Here is a 24,847-nt window from a genome sequence, read left to right as displayed (position 1 = left end):
TGTTGTTTATACTGTAGGCTTGCGTAGCTGATGGAAATGTTTGGTGCTCGTACACCGAGGAGCTGTGACCTCTGCGAGAGAAAACGATGCCCACTTGCTGACTTCCTTACTCGCCCGTTTGCTCCTCTTCCCGCACCAACACCCCTCCCGAGTCTCACCGCCAATCCCCTACATGAATAATGTAACATGTCAGATCAATTTGTCCTGCTGATGACCAAGTCTTTACAAGCTAACCGCTCTTTATTCCCGTGCCTGCCTACAAGCATAATGTTACTATTTTCAATATTGATTATTGCATCAAAACATGAATAGGCCACGCATGAGAGACTTCTGCTTCTTCACCCTCTAGGCTGTTACTTGGCAAATGATATATGACCAAGAAATGCCGATTCCTCTTGTCTGTGCGTGTGTGTGTGTTTGTGCGAGAGGGGGAATGATACACACAGGTTTTCAGTTGTTTCTCTTTCCATTTGTCTGGCTTCTCGCTCCACTCCTGTGGGACCAGATGGTCTTTACTTCTCATACGCACAGTCTGTCATTTTCTGTTGCACACAGCCAAGAAAAATCCCACTTATACCCAATTAAGACTAGCCTCTCCCCCACCAAATTAATTGCCTGCGTCAGTGCCTATGTGCAAGCAATCAGTAGGGGCTGTACAGAGTTTAGATTTGCAGCTCAGCAAAAAAAAAAGAACCGAAACAATAAATAACTCAAGCAATATCTTTTTGGATCGTGATGCAAAGAAAAGAAAAACTTTAAAATGCAGAAAATGTGTAAAAAAAAACAAAGCAGGTCCTGGAATCTCTTTTATAAACCTGCCTGAAATAGTATGGGATATGAACTACTCCATCACGAGGCTCTCGGGGCTCCTACGTAAGGACCCACCTGCTTAGTATGCACCTGTTCTGTAGGCAGCACATTCCAGGGAGACTCAAATGGGAGAAAGAATCATCAAAGGAAGGAAACTAATCATGGTGGACTAAGAGTAAGGCACATTCCACCAGGAGGGCTTAAATGTTTGAAACTTTTAAGGGATGCCAGTCACAGATTATAAGACATGGAGTATTTGATGCAGAACAATAGGTTTTATGGGCTTTTTAAAAATGTACACCAGCTTGAAAAGAGTTCTGGCTCTTAAGAGCTGTCTAGTTACAAAAATTGTCAAAACTGTCTTCTCTGTCTACGAATTACAAGCCTGCGCGACCCAATTTGGATGACAAGGTGATGGCGCTGCGCTGTGAAATGTGCGTTTTAGCGCGCACATCATGTGACTTGTAAAAGTCCTGGCACCGAAGGCTCAGGCTTTCTTCTATCTGAGTTTTCATGTCAGTTTGGTCCAGCTCCGCCTTTGAGGAAAGCCTTCTTTATCTTGTCAGAACTCCTGATGCGCTCTTTCACAGACAATTTACTGATGCTGGGTCTAGATTAGCTCTGTTTCATGGCTCCTGGGCTCTGGGCTCTCCTATCTCTCCATAAATGTCCAATTATCCAACTCCAGCCAGACTGAAACCTTATCTGCTTCCCATCAGTGACCAACTGAAGCCTGATATAACAGGGGGTGGATAAAGACACTCTTCACTCCACTTATTTCTTCCCCGCTGCATCTTGTACTGGAAACCTCCTTCTGATGCTTTTTGTTTACCAGCATCTTTTCCTTCCACTGCATTCCTTCTGTTCTCCAGAAACCAGGCCAGTTACCATTACCAGTACACAGTGACGTCAAGATTTCATAAGTACAGTAAGCTAGCCACTGGCTAGGCATGAGTCATAACATCCACCATCTTCTCATTGACTCTAATTATCATATGAAGAAAGATCACTTGTAAATTTTGTTGCTCCACCAGTGAAATGCTGTTCATTCATTCGCTCCTTTGTTTGTTTTTCTTGAAGTGATACATGAAAATATACAATGCCTTTCACTCCAAGTGAATAATTAGTCCAGGGTGCCATTCCTTATCTGTCGGTCCACAGAGCAACACCTTGGCCATGCTTTGGCTGCACATCGTGTGTATGCATGTGTGTGTTTGTCACAGTGTTATTGCATTTTTAATCAGCGGAAGAGACTAGGCCTCATTCTCATCACATTAGTGTCTCCTGGTATTTATTTCTCTCTCTCTCTCTCTCTCTCTCTCTCTCTCTCAGTGCCTGGGGGGGGGGGGGGGGGGGGGGGGGGGTGTCGGTGGGTGGAGAGAATAGATTTGAAATTTGCTCGTTTGACAGTCGTTAGAGATATGGATTCTGACAGTACACAATTAGCTCAGTCACCTCCTTTATCTTCACTCATCTTCGGCTGAGGGATTTAGTATATGTCGCTTCTAATGTAATGATGGTTATACGTCTCTCACCGCCTCTCTCTACGTCTTCCTTTCCCATCTCTTCAATAGCCAAACTTCTAATTCTAGTTAATGATTATTCGAAAATTACATATCTGACTTCATGGATTTAATTGACTGCTGTGTTATTAGCATGGCTGAGTGAGACGAATGCTCTTCAGAATTTGCAGCTGAGTAGGTGCGCTAATCTGCCACTTTCCCCCAATTTCCCCTGTCACAAAAATGCATTCATGGAGAAAAGACGTACGCGAGCTGGCATAGATCTTATGAATATGTTGCATATTTGTTTCCCGCCTTGGCTGCGTGGAAGATGTAGCACACTCTCAGGAGCGTGTACTTGTATAGAATAAAGTAGTACATTTCTACCACTGAATCACAGCTCAGGTTCAGGACACAAACAAAAGCCAACAGCATTTAAAACAAGGCAGATCATCTGTGGCTCAAACAGGAGCTGACAGAGATAAGTGCTGGCTGAGTGTGAAATTTAACTAGAGAGCTAAGCCCTTGATTTCAGGGAGCATGGCATAAACAATGCATTTCCACATCCCACACAGATCACTGTTATTTCAAAGAAAAGTAAACGCCTAAAGAGAATCAAAATACCAAGATGGAAATGAATAGTTGGGGAAGAGTGATAGAAAATCCACATCAAACAAAAATGAAATGAAAGTGAAAACCAAAACGGTGCTCCTTTTTGTTTGGGAGTAGATTAGTAAAATCAGCTGTCTGGCTGTTATACTTTCATTTTTATACACTTTCTGCTGATCCTGTCTCGGGCACATAAATACACACGAATCCAACTTTAAAAGCTTATACCCACATGTTTTGCTTTGGGCATTGTGCAGGACGTGTACAGTGCAATGATTATAAATCAATTCAAAGTGTGACTTATACTCTTACCTCACGCACTACATCACTGAGGATCGTGTGTCTCATTTTTCAGTTGGCGGTGGAGTGCGGAGAACTCTCCATTTGATTAAACTCTACCCAAAGGCTGCATCAATTATGTATCTTCACAATGGAGTTAATGGACTGCAATAGCAGTTGAAGATGACTTGACTAAATTTCCACATGACATGACCAGAAAAATATCACTTTGGCAATCTAACCCTCCTGAACAGCTTGCCTTGAATGATAAAAGATCAGGTCTGCTTCTGGCTTATTAAATAAAATCACATTTTCTTTAGTTAATTTTTCTGTTTCTCTGGGTAAAACATTCTGTCCTCTGACAGATCTGTCTCATCGTGGGAGATCCTTATACACGCCATACACGTGTAAGCATATGTTCACGTAGCCGCTCTGCTACTCAGGAGACAGTGCATATTCCTTATTGTAACTGTGTGGGGTTATGTGTGTGCACTGCATGTCTCAGCTCAGCTTGCAATCCATTTACCTTGTGATCCAGTTTCTAGAATTCTGGTCTCGGGGGTTTTGATCCCATGAGTGGACCCTCACAGCGAACAGAAGGGGCCCGCCAAGCTCCGACCACACTGTCACTGACCCATCTGGCCATCAAGCCAGCAGGGAGTAAGACCAAAGCTGTGCACAAACATCCTGTGCTTACATGAGCCTTGCAGACTGCACAATGCCTGTAAAAGGTAGAAATGGTGTACAGCAGCAACCACACACTGAGAAACCCTCATGTTTTATTTTGATGTGCTGTGTGTTGTCCGGACCATGTATAATGACACAGGGCAGAGAGTTTCCAGCTAAATGCATACCACAAAGAGCAAGATGCGGCACGGTGCATAAACTGACAGTGATCCTGCTGCTGTGTTGTGTATAATTTAGAGCCGAAACAACATGTTGCTTCAGCTGTGATCTTTTCAAGTGAAGCGGAGGTTGGCTCGACATGACATTACAGAGCAAAGGGTTATTTAACCTGACCTCAATGCTGTTGTTTCTCCTTTACTTTGGAATGCAACGCCGCATAAATGGTTCAAGTGACCTCTCACACGACAAGTGTCTGCCGCGCGCCCTCAGCTGCCGCAGTAAGCCTCAGCTTAAAAGGCTGCGCTCACCATTAACGCCGGTGCAAGGCGAATTCTGTCATGTTTCATCCCCGAGTCGATTGTGAAAGTCTCCCAACTTCTTAGCTTTGTCATGCCTCTGAAAATCCACAGCCTCGACGCAAATGGGCTCCTTCCATGACTGAAGACGAGGATTTCCATCCCCAGCTCTGGAATGGATCCAATTTATGAGATAAGGAGCAAAATGCAATTACTCTACACTTTCTAAATCTGTGACTGAATGATGGAGTCTCACAGTTGTCTCAACTTATCTCATTTTCTAATTATAAGTGTGACTCAAGAGAGAGCCGGCACGTTTTATTATCACCGGGAACTGACCGAGGATCACTTCTTTGCTGATGCACTGTTTAATACATAGCATCACATGCATCGATGATACCTTCATTGTTGAGCATGTGATGCCATGGTAACCCTTCTGGAAGGTAATGAATTGAAATAAACACAAATATCTTGTAATAGGATCTTGCTGTCTATACATGCAGAAACTGATTAATGATAATTGCACTTTTGTGTTTAGTTGGCCACAGCTTGAGGCTACCTTTTATTACTCTACAAAAGATGTGATGATCTCATGCAAAGGGCATTAATCAGTATCTTTGCCATGATGTGATGCTACTGCCATCTATTGATACTGCAGCATCTAGCTTTGCTTTCCCCCCGTGCCTTAAAAGCCTTCAGATATCTCACATCACATCTCTAAATGTAAGACCTGTGCAACCAGTACTGACAAATGACAAAATGCAGTAGTTCTGAAGAGACTTCCTGTTCAGTGCTAAGGGCAAAGAAGCTCATTGTGTCTCTGTTAAAAAGCATTTAAATTGACTTACCTAATTCTTTCACAAGATGGTGCTGGAGTCATTGCTGATGGGAGAGCAAGCTGTGGCCTGAGATGAAGAATTCATCACGATCATTTTCAGTGCCATACTTAGGTGCATATTTAGTTTTCAATTTTATTACGAATATACAATCTGTCTAACCCCAATCTTCCTCCTCATTACTTTAATGTGCCGCTAAAAGAGAAAAATTTCTAGAAAATGTGATGCAAAATACCAAAAACAATATACAAAAACCTAAAAATACCACAGTGGTATACAGCAATGCTCATTTGTGAGAGCAAAAATGAAAAACAGTCCTTTTATGTGCAGTTAACCAATTCATAGGCCTATGTGCAATTTAGTTATGGCTTAAAAACAAAAGAAAGTAAAAATATGCTTCTCTGGGTGATTGGGTCCTGGCAATATACTATGATATATGCATACAATAATACATTCTGTGTATAAAGTTGAAAATGGTGTTGAACTACCCAAATGCATGCTCTGTTAGACTTATTTGTAGCACAGATTCAACAAGGTGCTGGAAACATTGCTCAGAGGTTTGGGGGCATATTGGCACGATAGCATCGCACAGTTTCTGCAGATTTGTTGGTTGCACATCAATGAAGAAAATTTCTTGTTCTGCCACATTCCAAAGGTGCTCTATTGGATTGAGATCTGGTTGCTGTGGAGGCCATTTGAGTACAGGGAACTCATTCAAGTTCAAGAAACTGCTTTTCTGATGACTGCTTCCAGCAAGATACTGCACCATATCAGCTCAGATCATTACAGATGGGTACACTGTGGTCACTGTGGTCGTAAAGGGATGAACATGGTTAGCAACGATGCTCAGTAAAGATGCTCAGTCGGTACTAAGGGGCCCATAGTGTGCCAAGAAAAAATATGGGATTAACCTTGTTAAATAAAGGTTAACGAAAAGGAAGATGTTTGGTTTGAACTTCAGAAGGTCATCTTGTCCATGTCTGCGACATGAGTTCCTACCATGTAAATAACTGATTAGAGATCTCCATTAAGAAGAAGTATGTTTTATTCATATTTACCATAAAAGCTCCCATCTATGATGAAAAAGAAAAAGGAAAAAAAATGCTCATATGAGGAGATAATAACCAAAGTGACCTACTAGCAGTAAAAAAAGCCAGTGTTGACATGAGTTAGCAAATTAGCACTCAGGCTAGCAGGATGCCCGTGTATTTACACCACAAAACCAAAGGTAAAAAGAAGTCTCTTCTTCTGTTGTACAAAGTTTATAGTGAATTATTTTATCAAATAAACTTCCTATTGTGATATTATTCTGTTATTATATGTTACCTTATATATGTAATCAAAGTAGTTGAATTAGAATACTGCTGTAGATCACATTATACCCTTTAATATAGAGTGTGTGAGCTGTATGTAGTTTAGTTCTCATTATACTTTTGAGTTAACAGAACATATTCACATATTAGTTCATTAGATAAATGTGCATCACTCTGTATCCTTGATCTGCTGGGAATGTGTTACACTGTTTTCTTGACATGCTTAAGTGTTGAATCATGAAGAGAAGGTTGTAAGCAGGAGACTCTGTGTCTAAAGACAGGGGAGATAGACAGACCACATTCCACACCCCCACCTTACAGAAAGCAGAGAAACAACTGCCGAGGTCATAACTTAGGCGCTGTAACAGAGAAAAAATGTGATGTTTTGGCTTTTACGACTAGCTGGGGGCCACTAGAGACTATAAAAAGCTGAGCAACCCGTCACCATTTTGAGACATGTGCCTGACCCTCTGGTAGCATCTCTCCCGTCCGGACGTTGTAATGCTCTAACTGTTGAATTGTATGGAAATAAATGATTGTTGATTGAGCATTTATACACCGAGTATTGTCCTTCCTTCAGCCCAAAGATTCAAAGAACTGCGTGATTTCAACACTAGTTACTCGTGTACTTACAAGTTTCTGTAAAAAATGTGTTTATTTTGCTAATGATGCTACACAATTTAAGCTAGCAGTATCATTTAAAATTTAAATGCATTTAATGTTTTATTTTTATTTCTAGCATTGATTTTGTTTTTATGTCCTTTGAATGATAAACACATTCTGGCTTTAGCAGATCTGGCTTTGGTTCAGTTTAGTTTTGCTTGGCAGCATTTTTAATATTTTAGTACCTTGAATGCTGAGGTTAAAGTCTACCTCTCCTTATAGATACTCTCCAACCGCAGCACATTCTGCATGATTTAATATGGCCATATGCAAGACATTTTTATGGATTGCTAATAATAACATTTGAAATATATAACTTGTGTTTCGCTGACAATTATCCTTCATCGTTATTATGTTTTTTATTATGGTGCTTTCTTCCTAATGGGAAACAGAGTGCCACATTTCTTGGGCTTTGGGCATCTAATGAGGCCTATTACTAAGCCGTCCATATCACATGGTGCTGCCCACCATCATACCCTCTCTGCTACTTCCAGTGCTTAGTAGCAGATCGCCTTACCGCCCCCTCAACACTAAGGTACATACAATGACTGATTAGTTTTTCCTTTTTAATCAAGAGAAAAGTTTGTGTCAATAATACAGGGCAATGGAAATAATTACCCTCCTGAGCATAATAACAGCCTGGCTTGGCATGGCTACCGGTGTAATTAGAAATTGTTATGACGGTAGGAATTATAAACACACTTACAAAACAGTATTTCTGATTAGCGGATACAGCTTGAGTTGCATAAACATCTAATGTGGGTACGTCGATACCCGTGAAAGAATTTCAATAACTAAACGCATAAAGTCAAGTATTTGTATTGATCTGTATCTACAGCTGCAGGCTCTCTCATTTTAGAAATGAAAAGTTCAGAAATAAATGAGATTAGTGGCTTTGTGTGAAGAGCTGCAAAGCAACCGCAACAGCAGGTTTTCGAGTAAAGTGCATCAGACACATCAACAACTGAAAGGTCAGTTCAGTTTTCACGAGCTTATACATTTTTCATCACATACATTAACTTTCATTCCAGGTACATTATTAATGAGTGCAGTGGGGGAGGCTGATGAAGTGAGAGATTGGCAGGGTATAAAATAGCCTCAACTCCACATTCTGATGTACCCTACTATTACATCTATTTATTGATCAGCTCAGCTCCATTTCTAGAATCAAATCACTCAGCTGTAGCAATTAGGTAAGTCTTCACCTGGAGTATAAATAGAAAGCAAACGTGCTATCCCTTTGTTTCAAGTCCTTCACCATGTTTAGCAAATTTGTTCATTTTACCAAACAAGGTCCAGCTTGAGTTCTTTCTTTTTAAGAAAAAGAAAAGATACAAACAACTGTTCTTGTCCTCTGTGCCTTTCCTCGACTCCAGAGCTGCTGATATTAGAAACTGTGACTCTTACTGCTCAGCAACACAGTGGTGTGTTATCATAACGGCATATCTAGACGCGACATATCTTTGGTCGTGTTGAACAAAGCAAGCCAGAGGCGATCCTGCAGGTGTTAATGGTTTGGTAAACAGTTTTTAAAATTCCCATCATTAGAAAGTCATTAAAAATATCCGAGCAATCTTTAAGACATAATGCCAAAATGAATAATAGGGGAAAATTCACCCAAGTGAATTGATTTTCTTAATACATTCAGATAAAACTAAATACTACAAAGTGAAGAAGATTAGTGTCACTGAATATATATATATATTTTGGGGTCATGACTTTCTTCTCAAAACTATTAGAAAAAAAAGTCAGATAAATTAAAGTGTACTGAAGACCTTCTGGTGACACTTAACGGCCTAAAACCTCTTTTTTTTTTGGTCAATCTAATGATCCATACGGTGTACAAATGCTCTTAAGTTAATAAAAATCTGGCTAATATTACTGCAAGAGGAGGTGCCATGTCTTCATATTTAAACAAGACACCCCCGACATTAAAAATCACCTGCCTAATACTGTGTAGGTCTCCCCTCATCCACGAAAACGTCGGGCTTGCTGAGGTGCATGCTGTAGGAGCTTGTTTCGATTAGAATCTGGGGATTTTGGACTTCTTGGGCTCTCTGTCATGATCCTTCAGCAGTTTTCGATTTAGCGCTGTGAGGTGCAGTGTCTGGCCATCAGGCAGTGGCTTTGCCTTGAAGGAGAGCTCTTGGCAAGCAACAGTATTTAGGTGGGTGGTAGGTAAGTAGCGTCCACTGTGCTAGTGCCAGAAGCCAAGTTTCTAACATAACATTGCATTGAAATAAGTTAATCAGTGTTACACACTTCACCTGTCAGGGCTGTGGTTAATCTGTGCAGTGTTCAATCACACAGTTAGTGCTTGGAGGAAACAGAGCTTTTAAGTGCTGGCCACTAATATCTCTTGTAAATGAATCAGTCGCCCACAGTTAGATGGTTGTTGGCTAACTGATAAATGATTATTACCTTCAATTTGTAACATAATTCACCTCATAATGATCAATTATGTGTAATAGAGACTGGTGAGACTGAGCAAATGAGAGCATAATTACAGAACTGCCAAAGAAATTTATAATGTAATTTTTGACATTCATGGACATTTTCTGCATAAACCTTCACCTGCTACAGATACATGACTTACGTATAACAAGTTATGGGAATAAGTCCTTTCTAAAAAAAATAAAAGCGGTCTTTCTTTCTATGTAATGCTATCTAAAGAAATAGCAGAATATAAAGTACATCAAATAGGTCCTGAAGTGTACACCACTGCCATGATGTTTCACAGCAATTCACAGTTTAATGATTTTTCTCGGACTACGCAAAAACCAATCAAAATGTCATGTATTGTAATTTGAAAATATACGTTTTCCAAAGCAGCATGGGTCGGCAGCATGTCAACTGTTTTTGACCTTTTTTGAATAAGCCATTGTAACAACAACTCTATACTAAAAGAATTTGAAAGCAGATATTAGTCATTGTTATTGATATTTCTCCAAGAGACGTAGGAGCATGGAGCCTAAAAAAAGGAAAACTGCCCACCGAAATGCCACAGAAAGGGAGCCCTTTTCTTAAAATATCACACCGTCTCGCAGGGGCTGCTTGCTGTGTGCTTGGTTTATTACAACAAAGAGAGCATAGCTCATGCTGCAAACCCAGCCAACTACAGGAGCCAAATGTAGCATGCTTGTGTAAACGCTGTCAAGAATGTGGCAACATTTTAAGACTGTACCATTATCTACTCCGCTGACTCAAATTCAAGCTCGACTTTGCACAGATGCCCGATTTGCAGAAAAGTTGTCACTGATTACGTGCAAATCAATGACAGTTTGAACAGTTTGAATATACCTGTTCAACTGCTCATTAGCATAACTGATCAACTGATCATGACAGCAACTCAATGCATTCAGTCATGTAGACATATTCAGAACAACCTGAACACTTTTTCAGCTGTTGTTGAAAGACAGAATAATACCCTAATACACACACATACAGAAATTGCTGATCTACTATGATTTTCCTGCACAAACACCTCTGGGGTTTACAGAAAATGCCTTGTTGATGCCAGAGGTCAGGGGAGAATGCCCAGACTGTGTTGAGCTGACAGGAAGGCAAACCATTTGTTGCAAGGTACGCAGAAGAGTATCTCTGAACACAGGAGATGGGCTAAACACTGGGCGCTACTCCTGTCAGCTAAGAACAGGAAACTGAAGGAACATTTTAAAGTAAGCTGGACAATAAAAGATTGGAAAAATGTCGCCTGGTCTAATGAGTCCCAATTTATGCCGAGACATTTGGATGGTGGGTCAGAATTTGGCATAAACAACATAAAAGCATGGAACCATCACACCTTGTATGAACGATTCAGGCTGCAGTTGGTGTAATGATGTGAGGGTTTTCGTCGCATACTGTGGGCCCCTTAGCACCAATTGAGCATCGTTTAAATGCCTACCTGAGTATTGTTGCTGAGCATCTCCATCCCTTTATGGCCACAGTGTACCCATCTTTTGATTGCTGCTTCTAGCAGCATAACACACTATGTCACAAAGCTCAATCATCATCAGACAGTGAGTTCTCTGTACTCAAAAGGTCTCCAGAGCCACCAGATCGCAATCCAATAGTGTAGCTTTGGAATGCGGTGGAAAGGGAAATTTAACATCATGGATGTGCAGCTGACAAAACTGCAGTAACTGTTTTATGCCATTATGTCAATAATGAAATAATGCTGAATACCTAGTAGAGAGGTGTAATAATAAAGTACATATAAACAATTGATCTACTAATCGGAAGGTTGGTGCATTCTAAATATCCTTGGTCAAGATCCTAATCCAGAGTTGCTCTCTGATGAATCCATCGGAGTATGAATATTCGACAGAAAGCACTTAAGCATGGAAAGAAAAAAAGTGCTTGTATGAATAGGGGTGAATGAGGCATATTGTATCATGCTCTCAGAGTACTCAGATATAGAAAGCACTATATAAGAACTAGTCTTTAGTTTCTGTCACGAGTTGTGGTTTATCTCCCCTGTAATACACACAGACACATCATCATTGAAAACATGTTTAATGCTGCACCATGTTCTCAAATAAATGGGACTTTACACCATCTTTGAGGCTTTACAAATAGTATTACATTTTATTAATATATTTTCATAAAACAAGTTTAAGACTGTATCAAAAACTCAGTAAAAACATTAGATTTTTAACCATTTTTTCTTATGGTGATATCAGATATGAAATGTACATAATTCACATATTATAGTGGTTTCTTTGATCCCCCATCATATTGAGAATTTCTTTTGTGATGGGCAGGTAAACATTTTATACCCTCACAAACTATAAAGTCTTTTTTTATGATTGTGATCATAAATCTAGACATACAATTAAAAAATAAAATAATTTCCCAATCTGCCCCCTCCCCCCGACTAGGTTTACTGATAAAACACTGACATTATGGAGTGGTTTAATTTCACAGGCACACAATTATGTACATCCCCTTGTCCCCATGCCTCATCTGAACTGACAACAGGCAGTGCACTAAGCATAACAGTGCAACACCTAGAGGCAGAGCAGTGATAATACAGTACTCTTACACCCACCCGCCCCCACACCAACAAAACCAACTGAATATAAGACAGTGGATCCAACTCATCGGGTACGTCTCCATTTCTCATACTGTTCGAAAGCACAGCATTCCTATGGCCCCTTTGTTATCTTTCCAGCATCCCTACAAGGTTTGCCTCGTGACCGCAGACATCTCACAGGCAGATTCAGTGGCACAGATGAACAAAAATAAAATCATTTGTTTTGTAACTTAATTAGGCTACAGCTACAACAGGCATGATCAGTGTAATGTTCTTTTGTGATCTAGTACCAGAGGAATTTCAGTCATGTAATGAGTTCAAGGATACATTTTTTTTTTCCCCTCTCCTCCTCATTCGACCACCACGTAATGCTTTCGGTTCTGCGCAAGACACATAGTGCAAGGTTTAACAAGAATTTGCATAAGTGCAACATTTGCATGTTATTGTCGAGAGGGAGGCAAAAAGCATAGAAGAGAACAGGGAAAGACTCATGTCTAAGAAACAAACTAATTTTTTGTGTAAATAAAATGTTTCATGCTTTCAGTTTGGCATTATGAATTTCATTCCCCTCTAGAAATAACAGGTGCAAAATCTTAGTAAACCTAGCCGAAAAGACAGATAAGAGTGATATAGAACTCATAAAGATTAACATTGTGAGGAAGAGCCTCAAGTCTGTTGTCATGGTGACATCTGCTCAATGGCCCTGTGGGCTTCATTTTTTCCTGCTTCTTTATTATTTTCTATACAATAGAAATAGTACATCATTGAAGATAAAATTGACTCCTCTTGGCAAGAACAGACAAAAAAAAAAAAAAAAAAAAAAATATGCAAGAAGTCAAAAGCAGATCTGAAGGACAAAGAAAAATTAAACAGTTTTTCATCCATTCGCCCTGTGCCTGTAGTTGAATTGTATGATGTATTGTCTTATCCATGTTGGTGAGATATATGATTATGGTTGCCTGCTTCTCTATAAAGTCAAAGCCATTTCATTAAACATGTAAAATTACTCCTGTAGTAATTCGACAAGCATCCCTAGATTGCACCTGCTTTCAAAACTCAAAGCCCCTGGTGTGCGTTAGGGAGGCACATAGGGAGGAGGTGACCTGTACGCGGTCATGTTCTTAGGGCGGGAGCCTTTGCCCTCTATGGGCACAGTAAATGGTGGGGGAGGCTGGTAAGGTGGGGCATTAGGATCATCATCTTGATAAACTGAATATTCCTCCAACAGATCCTGGTTTAGCAGGGTGCTGTGAGGGCCAGACATGTTTGGGTATTCTGGAGGAGGAAGTGGGGGCTTTTCCTCCTGGAGGATAAGAGGAATGCTGGAGGACGGTGGTGACTTTGAATCATCCAACTCATCTGCAAATATTATTGGAACGCCCTTCTTGATGAAAGTTGCTTGCTCCTCTATGGTCATCTTCCCCTTACGCTTCTTGCGGTAACAAACCATAGCAATGATTCCAGCGATGAGCAGCAGGGCAGCTACTACTACAGCAGGAATGACAGTGTGCAGGTAAACGTCATCAGTGCCCTTAATTGGATCAGGTGAAGGCGTAGCTGTAGGAAGCTCAGGCATTGGCACCTCTCCTGGTGGAATGAATGTGTAATGTTGGCATTTATTGGTGCCACGAACTGAGATGTTAATGGGTTTGAATTCAGGCTCCATGGCTTTGATAAAGACCACTTTAGGGGTTCCTTGGGGATCAGCAATCCTGTTGCTGAGAATTGTGATCTGGTCCTTTGGACAAGGACTCTGCTGGAGACTGTTATTGGTCCATTCCACAACAATTGAGCCCCTAGTGATGCTTCTTAAGGTCACTGTGCTGCTGTTCCGATCTCCCAGGGCATAAGCCAACTTCTTAGTCAAAAGAATCTTTTTATGCACATCATTGCTTAAAGTGTTGGGGTCACCATGAAAACGAGCAGCAAACATTACTGAAGGTTTGTTATTATTAGACCAGCGATGGACTCTAACCTCAAACGCATCCATGATACTCTTCCCCCCTTTGTCAGTGGCTAACATGAAATACTCATGATTCCCCTCATGTTGCTCCTCTGGAAGGCCATACAAAAGCTGGATAGTGCTGTTGAACTGGATCCAAGATGTTTCAGTTACTGGTTCTTTGGGTGTCTTCTTTAAAGTCAAACGCAGCTTATCAGTAGTACCATCCTCTCGGTCATAAAATGCATCAGCAGCAATCTTAACCTCGAAGTATGTTCCCACCCATGCAGTCACCTGATCAATGGGGTTGCGGATCTCTGGAGTTGTATTAGAGTCCGGAGTAAGAGAGAGAGCTGTTGTGCGCCTAGGTGGTTTAGGAGTTGTGGACTTCGGTTCTCGGGGAGGTGGAGTCGAGGTTTTGGGTTTCTTAGGTTTTTTTGTGGAAGAGGGCTTGGGTTTTTTAGTGGTGCTTGGTGGTGTTGGCACTGCAGTAGCTTCCACAAAAGTAGGCCGGGTCATGGTAGGTTGAATGGGGATAGTGCTTGTAGTTCCTAGTATTCTGGTGGGTTGGGGAGGTCCAAAGACAGGTGTGTGAGCTATCTGATCCCTGACCCTCATGGTAGGCTTGACTGGAAGGGGCAAAGGGCCTCTGACAGGTGGAGCAGAATTATCAGTTGCTGGGGCAATAGAGGGTGATGTTGGAGTGGGAATAACACGTGAATATGGCTCTTGGTTAATAGTTGGAGGAAGCAGGGAGGGCACTGGAGTAGGAGTATTGTACAACTGCCGCCTGACCCGTCTGACTCCCTGGGGCTTTTTATTAACAATGTGCCAGCCAACCACTGGATAGCCCAGCCTAGCTGACATAGTCCCATCCTTTGCTGAGGACTGGACACTGCTAATGTCAGGAACGCTGCCCTGGTCAAGAGCACATCCAACTTTCCATGACAGTAGGGCGCCGTTTTCCACCACTTTCTTTGCATTTCCTGGTCCAGCCATGAAAGCAGACATGTCAAATAAGCGGTTGTTGACAACAGGGACCACCCTCATGTGTTCCAGTGGCACATGAGAGAATTTCCTCATATTGCCCAGTAAGCTGGCCCTCTGTTCAGCAACCATCTTTGTCAAGTCAGCATCCAAGATGACAGTAAGGACAGTGACAGGCTCCTCAGAACCACAGGTGAAAGGCTGCAGGCCACCAATATCAGACTGAAGTGTGATTAGGGGTGGCTCAGTATCAGCTCGTTCTTCTGGGTATACTTCAATAGAGAAGACTGTACTGGGGAATACTTGGCTACTAGTCTTCTGACTTTGCTCCTCACCTGACACCATGATATGATATACACCTTTATCTTGCTCCAGAGCCAAACCTCTGAGAATGCAGCTCTCTCTGTCCCAGTATAGCCAGGAGGGTAAAGTCTCCCTTCCCATCTCGGTGAGCTTCAAGAGGGAAACAGGAAAAAACAAAACACGTCATTACCATTTTTTTTTTACAACAAAGATAATTTTGAGATAAAAATTGAGCACATTCATTGACTGCTCCATATCAGAAGTAGCTGCAAATGACTTTGAAAATGTACAAGGATTCAAGTAATATCAAAATTACCTGGTCTGACTAGCAGATTAAATTCTATGACACAGAACAAAGACAGACAAGTATATTTGAAGTAGTAATTCGAAGATTCATAGTCTTGTCTGGAAACATGTGAATCTTTTTTTTTATATTTCACATTGAACGAGCTGCCAGTAAACGGGACCGTCATTCAGTTCAGTTTATCAAATCCTTCCAAACATGAACAGGAAGCCGAGTGAGCGTCTATTCATAATAAGAACTGTGAGTCATCACTCATCATTTTGAGTTATTACTGTATGACAGGATATCATTCTGCATCACCACTTGGGCCAATAATAATCTCATCTCATTCGTAAGTCTGACTTGAACAAATTGCAACAAAGTCAGCTTCAATCAGCAGTGATACAGTGATCAAATCTGAAGGGTAAATGGGATAAGACAAATCTCCACACCAACTGAAATTCAAGGCGAAAAAAAGAGAGACAAGACTCAGAACAACAAAAAATAAGTAATGTGTTAAATTTTGTTTCCTCAACCACACTTAAGTTCAGTTATACTTTCATTAGAGGCCCAGAAAAAAACAAAAATTTAACACACTTTTCTATATAGCTTTCATTTAGTTTAGTATAAGAATGAATTTTAACCTGGGGGGGGGGGGGACCCTTAACATTCAGTTGTCTTTTTTTCTCCTACACTACATCCACACTGAAGAGGAATATGGTTGTATTTTCCAACAAATAAAAGGAGCTCAAATCTACTATGCAAACTTTATTAGTATAGACCATTTTTGTTACCATTTGTACAGCAACATTGTTCTTTTCTTCACAGAGAAAGATTTTTTTTAAAATGTTAATTTATAATTAATAAATTGCCACATATATCACCATTAGATTCATCTCAATGATTTTGCTGGTTTTTTTACCTGCACACTGCAGCCAGCATGGGCACGTCCTGGTGGTACCTTCAACTGGAACACCTGGCCCACAGTTGCTGAGGAGTCAGGGATACTGGTGTGCACTCCCTCATTCTTTGCAGAGGAATCTGGGACAGCTGTGGGCGGCCCTTCACCAACTAAGGATGCTGCAGCGTTGAGCTCAGAGAGCACAGAGGACTGCATGGATGCCTCTAGTTCCACAGATATCATCTCCACAAGTGTCTCTTGCTGTTCTGGTACTGTGCCCTGAGTCAGGGTCGCCAGAAGCCCCATTATCAGAGGGATAGTCCTGCACGAAATAAGCCTGCTCCCCCCAGCATCCCCACAGCTCACGTCTCTCCGTTTATAGTGCATAGCAATAGGCCTTTGGGCTGCCCAACAGATGTCTATGAACAACTGAAGAGGCCACATGCACTGAAGTCAAACTGATGATATGCTTGACAGTCAGATTCCTTAGTGATTGGCTATGCTTGAAAATGCAACGGTTTCTCTTTGTTGTCCTCTGTGATCCATGAAGAGATCTTTGGCAGCCTGCTAGACAGCCATGACATCTGGCTATATAGAAAAGAAAAAAAAAAAAAATGAGGGCAACAAAGTGGAAACATACATAAAAACATCAGTGTAAACATACATCTATTATTACAGGTTGCGTGGTAGTTTCTGCAGACATCTATTATGGTGGGGGTTTTTTGGCACTTGTTTACCAATTAATATTAATGTCCATAATTCTTGGTGTAAATATATGTACTACACAGTAGAGGGTCCTGAAAAATTGCTCAGTGGAAAATAAAAAGGATCTGCTATGACACTTCATTTTTCCATTTATTTAGAATGCTAAATCAGCAACAGAAAAAAAAACCTCAATGTCTCACTCTGTCACTGGTCCATAGCCCAGCTTCTAAGAAGGAACCCAGAATTAATACATAATGACAAACCACCACAAATGCCCATTACATTACACATCTGCCAATCCAAAAAAAATTCACTTTCTGCCAAGAACCCTCAAAACACTATTTGTCTTATTTTATTGATATGCAAATTGCAGCTATGCAACTTTAAATCTGTGGTTTATGGTGTAAAATGGCAACAATTTTTAAGTTATTAAATTGTTTTTTGATATATTAAATGTCTGACATCTTAATTTACAGCTCACCATGGAGTCAAGTACTGTCAAGTATTATGCATGGCCTAGTGAATGAAAAGGATTTGAAACGGTATTAAGCTTTCTCACTGTAATCTAGAGCCACAACATTATTCAGGTAAGTTCCCAAATGCATTCTTCTTTCCAAAAAAAAAAAAAAAAAAAAAAAAAAAAAAAAAGTTCAATAACAATGTAACATAATGTTAATACATTTTCAGAATCAGAATACTTTATTGATCCCTGGGGGAAATTTTAAATACATTATTAGAAAAAGAAAGAAAAAAAAAGTTGATCACCTAATGATCTTTACTTCTATGCCACGCCATTTTGAGTTATAATGAGTCTCATGAGATGATGGAGTGTCAAAGGTTGTTTGTCTTTGTTGTAAATTTTAATTAGATGCCCTGGGGTTGGAATTAGAGTCTCCATTGCGCTGACCTAGCCAACCCCAATCCTGTAACACTCAAATGGGCACAGGAGGGTCAGCCGTTTGCCCAGAATCCTAATGCTTAACTCGCACAACGTATGACGTCAACAGACACACTCCAATATATTGTCAAATAGTGGCTACACTTGTCCCTCACTAGAATCCCTTTATGTATAATCTAAGCCATAGAAAAACAAAACAGTTAATACACAAACTGCTCATTTATCAATGCTTTATGCTGTCTGGAAAAAAACTAACAATAAAAACAATATTACCGGGATGATTCATACAAGAAAGCGCATAAAAACTAAAAAGGGCAGCCGTGCAATGAAAGGAAATGAATGAAAGGAAACTCACAGGAAGCAAGACATCACAAAATATATACACAAGTATTTACTTTACATTGGTGGGAGCACAGGCTGTGCATTATTGTTTTGCAATAAGCCATTAAATTTAATGAACATAATGAAAAGTAATCATTACTGAAATCATCCATGTATGAAACTCTGGTGTACCTGTAAACTGAAATGCAGCAGCAATAACTCTAATGTTCAGATTTGATTGTGTCCCTTATTCGCTCTCCTTTAAAAAGCATTAAGACAATCTATAACATATTTAAACTTGAATCTCTTTGGAAAAGAAAAAAAGAAAAGAAAAAGAAATTATAGTTGCACGGTGGTTAGCACTGTTGGCTCACAGCAAGAAGGTCCTGAGTTCAATTCCACCATCAGGCTGGCGTCTTTCAGTGTGGAGTTTGCATGTTCTCCCTGTGTTTGCGTGGGATCTCTCCGGCTACCTCCCACAGTTCAAAGGCATGCAGTTAGTGGGGTTAGTTTAATCGGTAATTCTAAATTGCCCATAGGTGTGAATGAGTGCGAATTGTTGTCTGTGGCTGTGTGTTAGACAGATTGGCGACCTGCCCAGGTGTACCCTGCCTCTTGCCCTAAGAAAGCAAGGATAGGCTCACCCCCCACCCCGAAAAGGATAAGTGGAAGAGAATGGATGGATGGATAGTTCCTAAGAATAACTGTTACTTGCTACTACATCACTGACACTCAAACACCTGGTTGATCAATTTTATGCAAATAAGACAACCTTTAAAATTTGTACCCATTCTTAGTTCCTACTGTTATCCCTCCCCCCCCTGCCCCCCAAACTCCTTACACCCATTTAGTAAGCCTTATTTGCAATTTGTGTATTCTAACTCAGCTGATTAAACAGCTGAATGGATGCATTTTCTCTACTGGAAGGTTTTCAATAGAAAGCAATGTTGCAGGTGGGAGTGATCAGAATCTCAGAGGGAATCTGAAACGGCAAATCCTGCACATTATTTGCAGACCTCTATCAATTTGCTCATTTCACTGCTTTTAAAAAGGAAAAAGAGGAGAAAATTGGAACATCCCTAAGCCAACACCTCTTTTTAAGGTGTTAATAACGTTTATAATATATATACACATATATAATAACCTTTATAATATCACACTGCAACTAAGAAGGCATTTGGATGGGATATTTACTTGACTAAAGATACCATGTTGCCTTTGTGATCTAAATTATTCTAAACACATTAAATGTTTTAATTTTAGTGATTTGCTTTAAGTAACTAAAACATGTTCTTCAGAAAAGCCAATTACGAAAATAACAGTTTACATTACTGTAAAATTTGTAGCTCGAAATATTGTCATTACTTTTGTGGCAAATTAATACCCTTTTCCTGTTAACCCGTCAAAATGGTACAACCAACAACTACTGTTCCACGTTTTAAATATAGATCGTTCAAGTTCTTTTTACAACAAGTGCACATTACAGTAGTTTTCAAGTCAACCAATGCCCCAATGAGACTAAGAGAGGACAACCCTCAATTTATACAGATATATAGATACATATAAGACTATTTTTGTTTGCTTGTTTTGAGCTAATACCATGTGACAACTAATCAGGACACTAAACAGCCACACATGAACAACTCCAAGTACATATACTACAATTACCAGAAAGCTTTAGGTTTATATATGGAACAAAAAACAACAACAAAACTCCAAACCTAAATGTAATAAATTTACTGACATGTAAATTTGGTCACATTTGAGGTTGCTGAACTTGCATGTCTAGACTGTTACAAGCATCACTACCCTGTCTCCCAAATGCGGTTGGATGAATGTCTAAGATAAGATAACCAAAAAAAAAAAAAAAAAAAAAAAAAAAAAAAACACAACCCCAAAACAAAACAAAAAACAAAATCACAGATCAAAATCCACTGCAGGTATGTTGTATCTCACTCTGATTTGGACTGTTACGACTACACTGCCAGATGGGCAAATGATGATATACAAGAAAAATTCACATTCTGTATCCCCCACCAGCTTGCTGAAGAGACATATCAGAGGAGGAGCATTTTATATACAAAATATATTTACACAAAGGCACTTTAAAACACTAGTTTAAAAAAAAGAAAAAAAAAAAAAAAAAAAAAAAAAAGAACACAATGGATTTGTTCTTCAAATATGAAGTTTGACGCCTACTCTGCAAAAGAGTACTGAGTCACACCACACCTAAACCAGGTTGAAACATGTTGCTTATCTGGGATTTTTATCTGAGTCACTTCAGTGGGATTTCAATCCCCTGTCCCTCTCCCCCAGTTCTCTTCTGACTCCAAACCCAGGCAGTCTCTTTAACACACATACATCTTGAATTGACTGCAACATGCAGGCTGAGTGTAAAGACAAAAGGTACTGCTTGAGCCGTGTATCCATCTGTGTTCAAAATGTAAAACACAAACATTACCATGAAAACAGTTTACACCCATAAGCCTTATTTAGACTGAGCACCACACCTCAGGCTGCTGCCACACACAAATGGGGGGGGGGGGGGGGGGTAGGCAACATCTGAGCATCAAAGTAAGCTCTCCACAGTGTGACCTAGATTTTAATCACGTTCAGTATGTAGGAAGTTTTAAATAAAAGTCAAACGACATCTCATTAAGAAACATTAAACGTTTCAAATCAATGTGCATTTGTAGTGTTCCAACACGCTGTTCAAATGAACAACTAAACGGCTTTAAAATTCAAACGTCTGCATAACAGGGTGTGTTTAAGATGAATAATCCTCAGGACTAATTAGGATGTGTCATTTCAGGAAAAGCCCAGCAATCTAAACATTGTTTTATAAAGAGATTACTCATGAAGTCTGGGTCTCTCTGGTGTTCAAATCATTAAATATATCAAAAATAAACTAAAGTGTTCTTCATCAAAGCACTCATTCAAAAAGAAAATAAAACCTATTCTGGCTTAATTACCTTTCCCATTGCACATAAAAGAGTATAATTATGCACCATTGTTACTGTCATATTTTCTTTGTAGCAGCACTGAGGCCGAGTTACATAGCACTCCTTAAAATATTTAAAGGATACTTTCAAAACCCCAGCATTAACCCAAACCTCATTAAATTGTTCTGTTTTATACACATAGTGGAGCCAAATACATATGCTACAACAAATCATGTTCCTATGACAACTGTATAAATGCTTGAAAACATCAAAACCTCCCCATTTCTATGATAAAGCCTTTTTAAAAAAAAAAATCTATGGTAAACAAAGCAATGACACAGACTTGAGCGTGGGTGATTTCTGCCCATTTCACATTGAGGCCCACACTAGTGGGGCGACGACACCGTTTAACAGCCGTGGTATCCATGCAGTCTGCAGTTCAACAGTAGTTAAAACTTGAAAACCATCAAAAATAATTAGGGCTCCGATGCACAGTGGCACTCTGGGCCAATTGAATTGACGTACCACATCCAGCAGCCTCTAGATAGTGCATGAGCTGAATAACAAACATATCCACAAGACAAGCTTGCTTTGCAGTTGGATGTTTCCCTTGTGTTGCCCTCCACTCTGTTCAACAAAGTAATGAAATAATGTGGAAAGAAAACACAAAATCGGCCTTGACTGAGTCAAAGTGTAACCTGCCGTGGTGACCTGCGAGCAGCTCGTTTAACGCTACAGGAAAAACTACTGTATGCTGTCAAACGCAGGAAGTCAAATCACACTTCTTTTTTTCTGTAAATGAATTCACAGCTCTGTAATGCACAAAGACGCAGTGGAGTTTCAGGAGAAAAACAGCAACTAGCCAAATATATTTTAATCTGGAAATTGGTCCTTGTTCAGATCTAGGTTACTGATTAATTTTCCTTCAGTCGTGAGAATTCATTTATGGCCGAGACTACTGATGTTTGTGAGGTTACAACCCGCAAAGCAAGGTTAAAGCGAAGCTAACGAGCTGGTATAACGTCAAAATTCGATATTCACCCAGCTTTAATAGAAAGAAAAAGAAGAGGGAAAAAAAAACACTCAGGCTAAAAGGAAATTAGCGATGTAACAGATGCATATACTGCGGTCGTTTATTTTTTATTTGTGTGTGTGTGTTTAGTTAAAAACACCTAATTTACATGTTTATAGGATTGTTAGTAATTTTGGGTAGCCAGTTATTGCCCTGGAGGTAGTGTCAGCTAAGTAACTAAACGTTGGCTACCGGGCCCCGTTTCCTTTGCCCCGTTTCCGTCGGGCTCGGTAGACGAGGCCTTTGTAAATGACAACGCCGCCTACGACGTTCAACCTTGATAAACCATTTGGCAACCCGCAGTAAATAAACTCCACCTTGACTGCAATACAAGCCTCTAAAACTGCAGTAAACGTATAATCGAGGAGCCGCGATGCGTGCCATCCCGAGCCCGTCCATCGCTAGCTCAGGGATGCACCTGTTCTATTCTAGGCGGACCAGAGCAGCGAGCTGCTGCTGGGGCATTCACCACAGATGCCCGACTCTCGCTCTCGGAAAATAAAAAATAAAATAAAATAAACGCCGCTAATCTCAAACTCATACACGACAAAAACTAGGCTGCATGGCAGCACGCTCCATAAGCCACCGTCCGAATACATCAACTCACAAACACTAAAATCGAAGAACCGGACCGAGGTTTGGTAGCCACCGAACGGGCTAACTAACAAGCTAACAGCAGTAGAGTATAGTGGTGACAAATATAGCTCTTTACCTGCCTCGTCGGCCGAGAGGAGTTCGTGCCACAAAATGCGCCCATTTAAGTAAAGACGAAGAGGCAGACGTTTTTCTTAGTGCCACTCGTGAAAAAGCAACGGAACCCCAAAATTCAAACTGACCTTGTTAGCGAGCTAACGTTAGCTAACTCGCGCCGTAATGTCTCCTCTTCTACCCTGAGAGCGCAGCGAAGACTTCTCAAATGCCATAAAACATGCGCTTCCCTTTGAGCGCCACGGGAGGAAAAAATAAAAAGTCTAGTATCGTGTGAATAGGGTACCTGGGCACAGTCAAGGTAACATATGTCTCCCCTCTGGGTTGGTAAGTCTACAGACACTTCACAGCTCTGTGTTGTAATTATGTCGGTTACTACCCCTCCCCGGCTGCCTCGCTCTATCCTTCTCTTACACAGGTCTACAGGTTGAGGCCGATCGTGTGTACCAGCGTGACTCCACCTCCCTTTTATTTGGAGACGTGCAGGTGAACGCAGAATAAAGTGATGCAGGACAGTATGCAGCAAAACACAAGTTCCCCAGTAACCTAACCTCACAGTGTTGCTTGCGATGCAAACTTCAGTGAGGGCAAGTATTTCCCTGCAGAGCTTTGTTTTATTTTTATGACAATGTGCCTCTCTGATGATGATTAAAAAGGCAAGTGCAGGTATTCCCACTTGTACTTTTGTTCTGCCGTGAATGTACCCTTTTAACTAACACTCTTGAAGTGATATATTTGACTTTCTTTCTGTGCTTTATAGCAAATATTATGGGGTCATTGCAACGAGTTGGCAAAGATATCTAAGCTGTTGCGGCAACAGTTTAGATTGTGCTTGTTTTTCGCTGGAAACTGGTCAGATATTTTAAGGGTCACTCGTGGTCTGGAGGTTATATTTGTTCAAAGAAGGGTTTTGAAATGATTAACAGCTGAACTGATTTTCTGTTTGTGCTGGTAGAAATACAGTCCGTGTTTGCACATTCTTATCGTCAAAACAAACTAAAAGCTGGAAGTGGGGTATTGTGTGTGCGTGCACGGTTTTCACCAATGTGCATTTGCAAGAGTGATTTTTTTGTTCTCAGACTCCTGAGTGAGGGCAGCTGTAATATTAGTCACAGGGTGCACGCATGTGGTTGTTTATGAGTCCAAGGTTTAAAGGAATTAGGTGTTTCTAGGTTAACATTTCATTGCTAAAGCATTCTTGGTAAGTTTCTGATACATTATGTAACGTGTGACGTTTTCAAATGTCAAATATATAAAATCCTGTACCAGTTAGAGCTATGAGGAAAAAGGTCAGTATTGGTTCGTGGATTTGTTTAGCAATGGTTTGAGCTGCTGCCTGATTGCATTGCATAAAATTCCTTAAAATCCCCTTTCTTCACCTTGACAACTTCTTACCTTTCCTCTTATAGGTGGAACACAAAGATGGTGGCAATCCTTTGTGAAGATCTTTGAGCCTGTACGAATGACTGGTTGCATTAAGCCTGCATTATTATGGTTTTAAATAGGGCATGAGCTCTTTTGGGAAAAATACTTAAAAGACGAAAGGAAAGTTTAAAGAAAATGGAACATTTTCCAGACTGACAGTCGGTGTTGAAA

General features: G+C 40.4%; 1 protein-coding gene across 3 annotated transcripts; it reads right to left on the bottom strand.

Moving 5' to 3' along the window:
- Positions 1-11,663: 11,663 nt before the first annotated feature.
- Positions 11,664-23,691, bottom strand: LOC308407998 (dystroglycan 1-like). 3 transcript variants are annotated; one of them, XM_080900041.1, is made up of 3 exons: positions 23,380-23,691; positions 16,627-17,193; positions 11,664-15,571 (listed from the first exon to the last, which is right to left on the bottom strand). In XM_080900041.1, the coding sequence occupies exons 2-3, from the start codon at positions 17,047-17,049 to the stop codon at positions 13,265-13,267; spliced, it is 2,730 nt and encodes a 909-aa protein (XP_080756167.1). In that variant the 5' UTR covers positions 17,050-17,193; positions 23,380-23,691; the 3' UTR covers positions 11,664-13,264. The 3 variants fall into 3 exon arrangements, with proteins under 3 accessions (XP_080756167.1, XP_080756168.1, XP_080756169.1); XM_080900042.1 differs by having other exon boundaries at positions 23,538-23,691; XM_080900043.1 differs by lacking the exon at positions 23,380-23,691 and adding an exon at positions 23,256-23,375.
- Positions 23,692-24,847: the final 1,156 nt, after the last annotated feature.

Source organism: Rhamphochromis sp. 'chilingali' (genome assembly GCF_963969265.1).
Source record: "Rhamphochromis sp. 'chilingali' genome assembly, chromosome: 12".
NCBI classification, from domain to species: Eukaryota; Metazoa; Chordata; class Actinopteri; order Cichliformes; family Cichlidae; genus Rhamphochromis; species Rhamphochromis sp. 'chilingali'.
The sequence above is the reverse complement of the archived record's forward strand: the minus strand, read 5'-3'. Positions and strand labels throughout refer to the sequence as shown.

Coding starts and splice junctions, on each gene's coding strand:
- LOC308407998 (XM_080900041.1), bottom strand. CDS start 17,049: ATGTGGCCTCTTCAGTTGTTCATAGACATCTGTTGGGCAGCCCAAAGG. Junction 15,572..16,626: donor ATGCTGGCTGCAGTGTGCAG/GTAAAAAAACCA, acceptor TCCCTCTTGAAG/CTCACCGAGATGGGAAGGGA.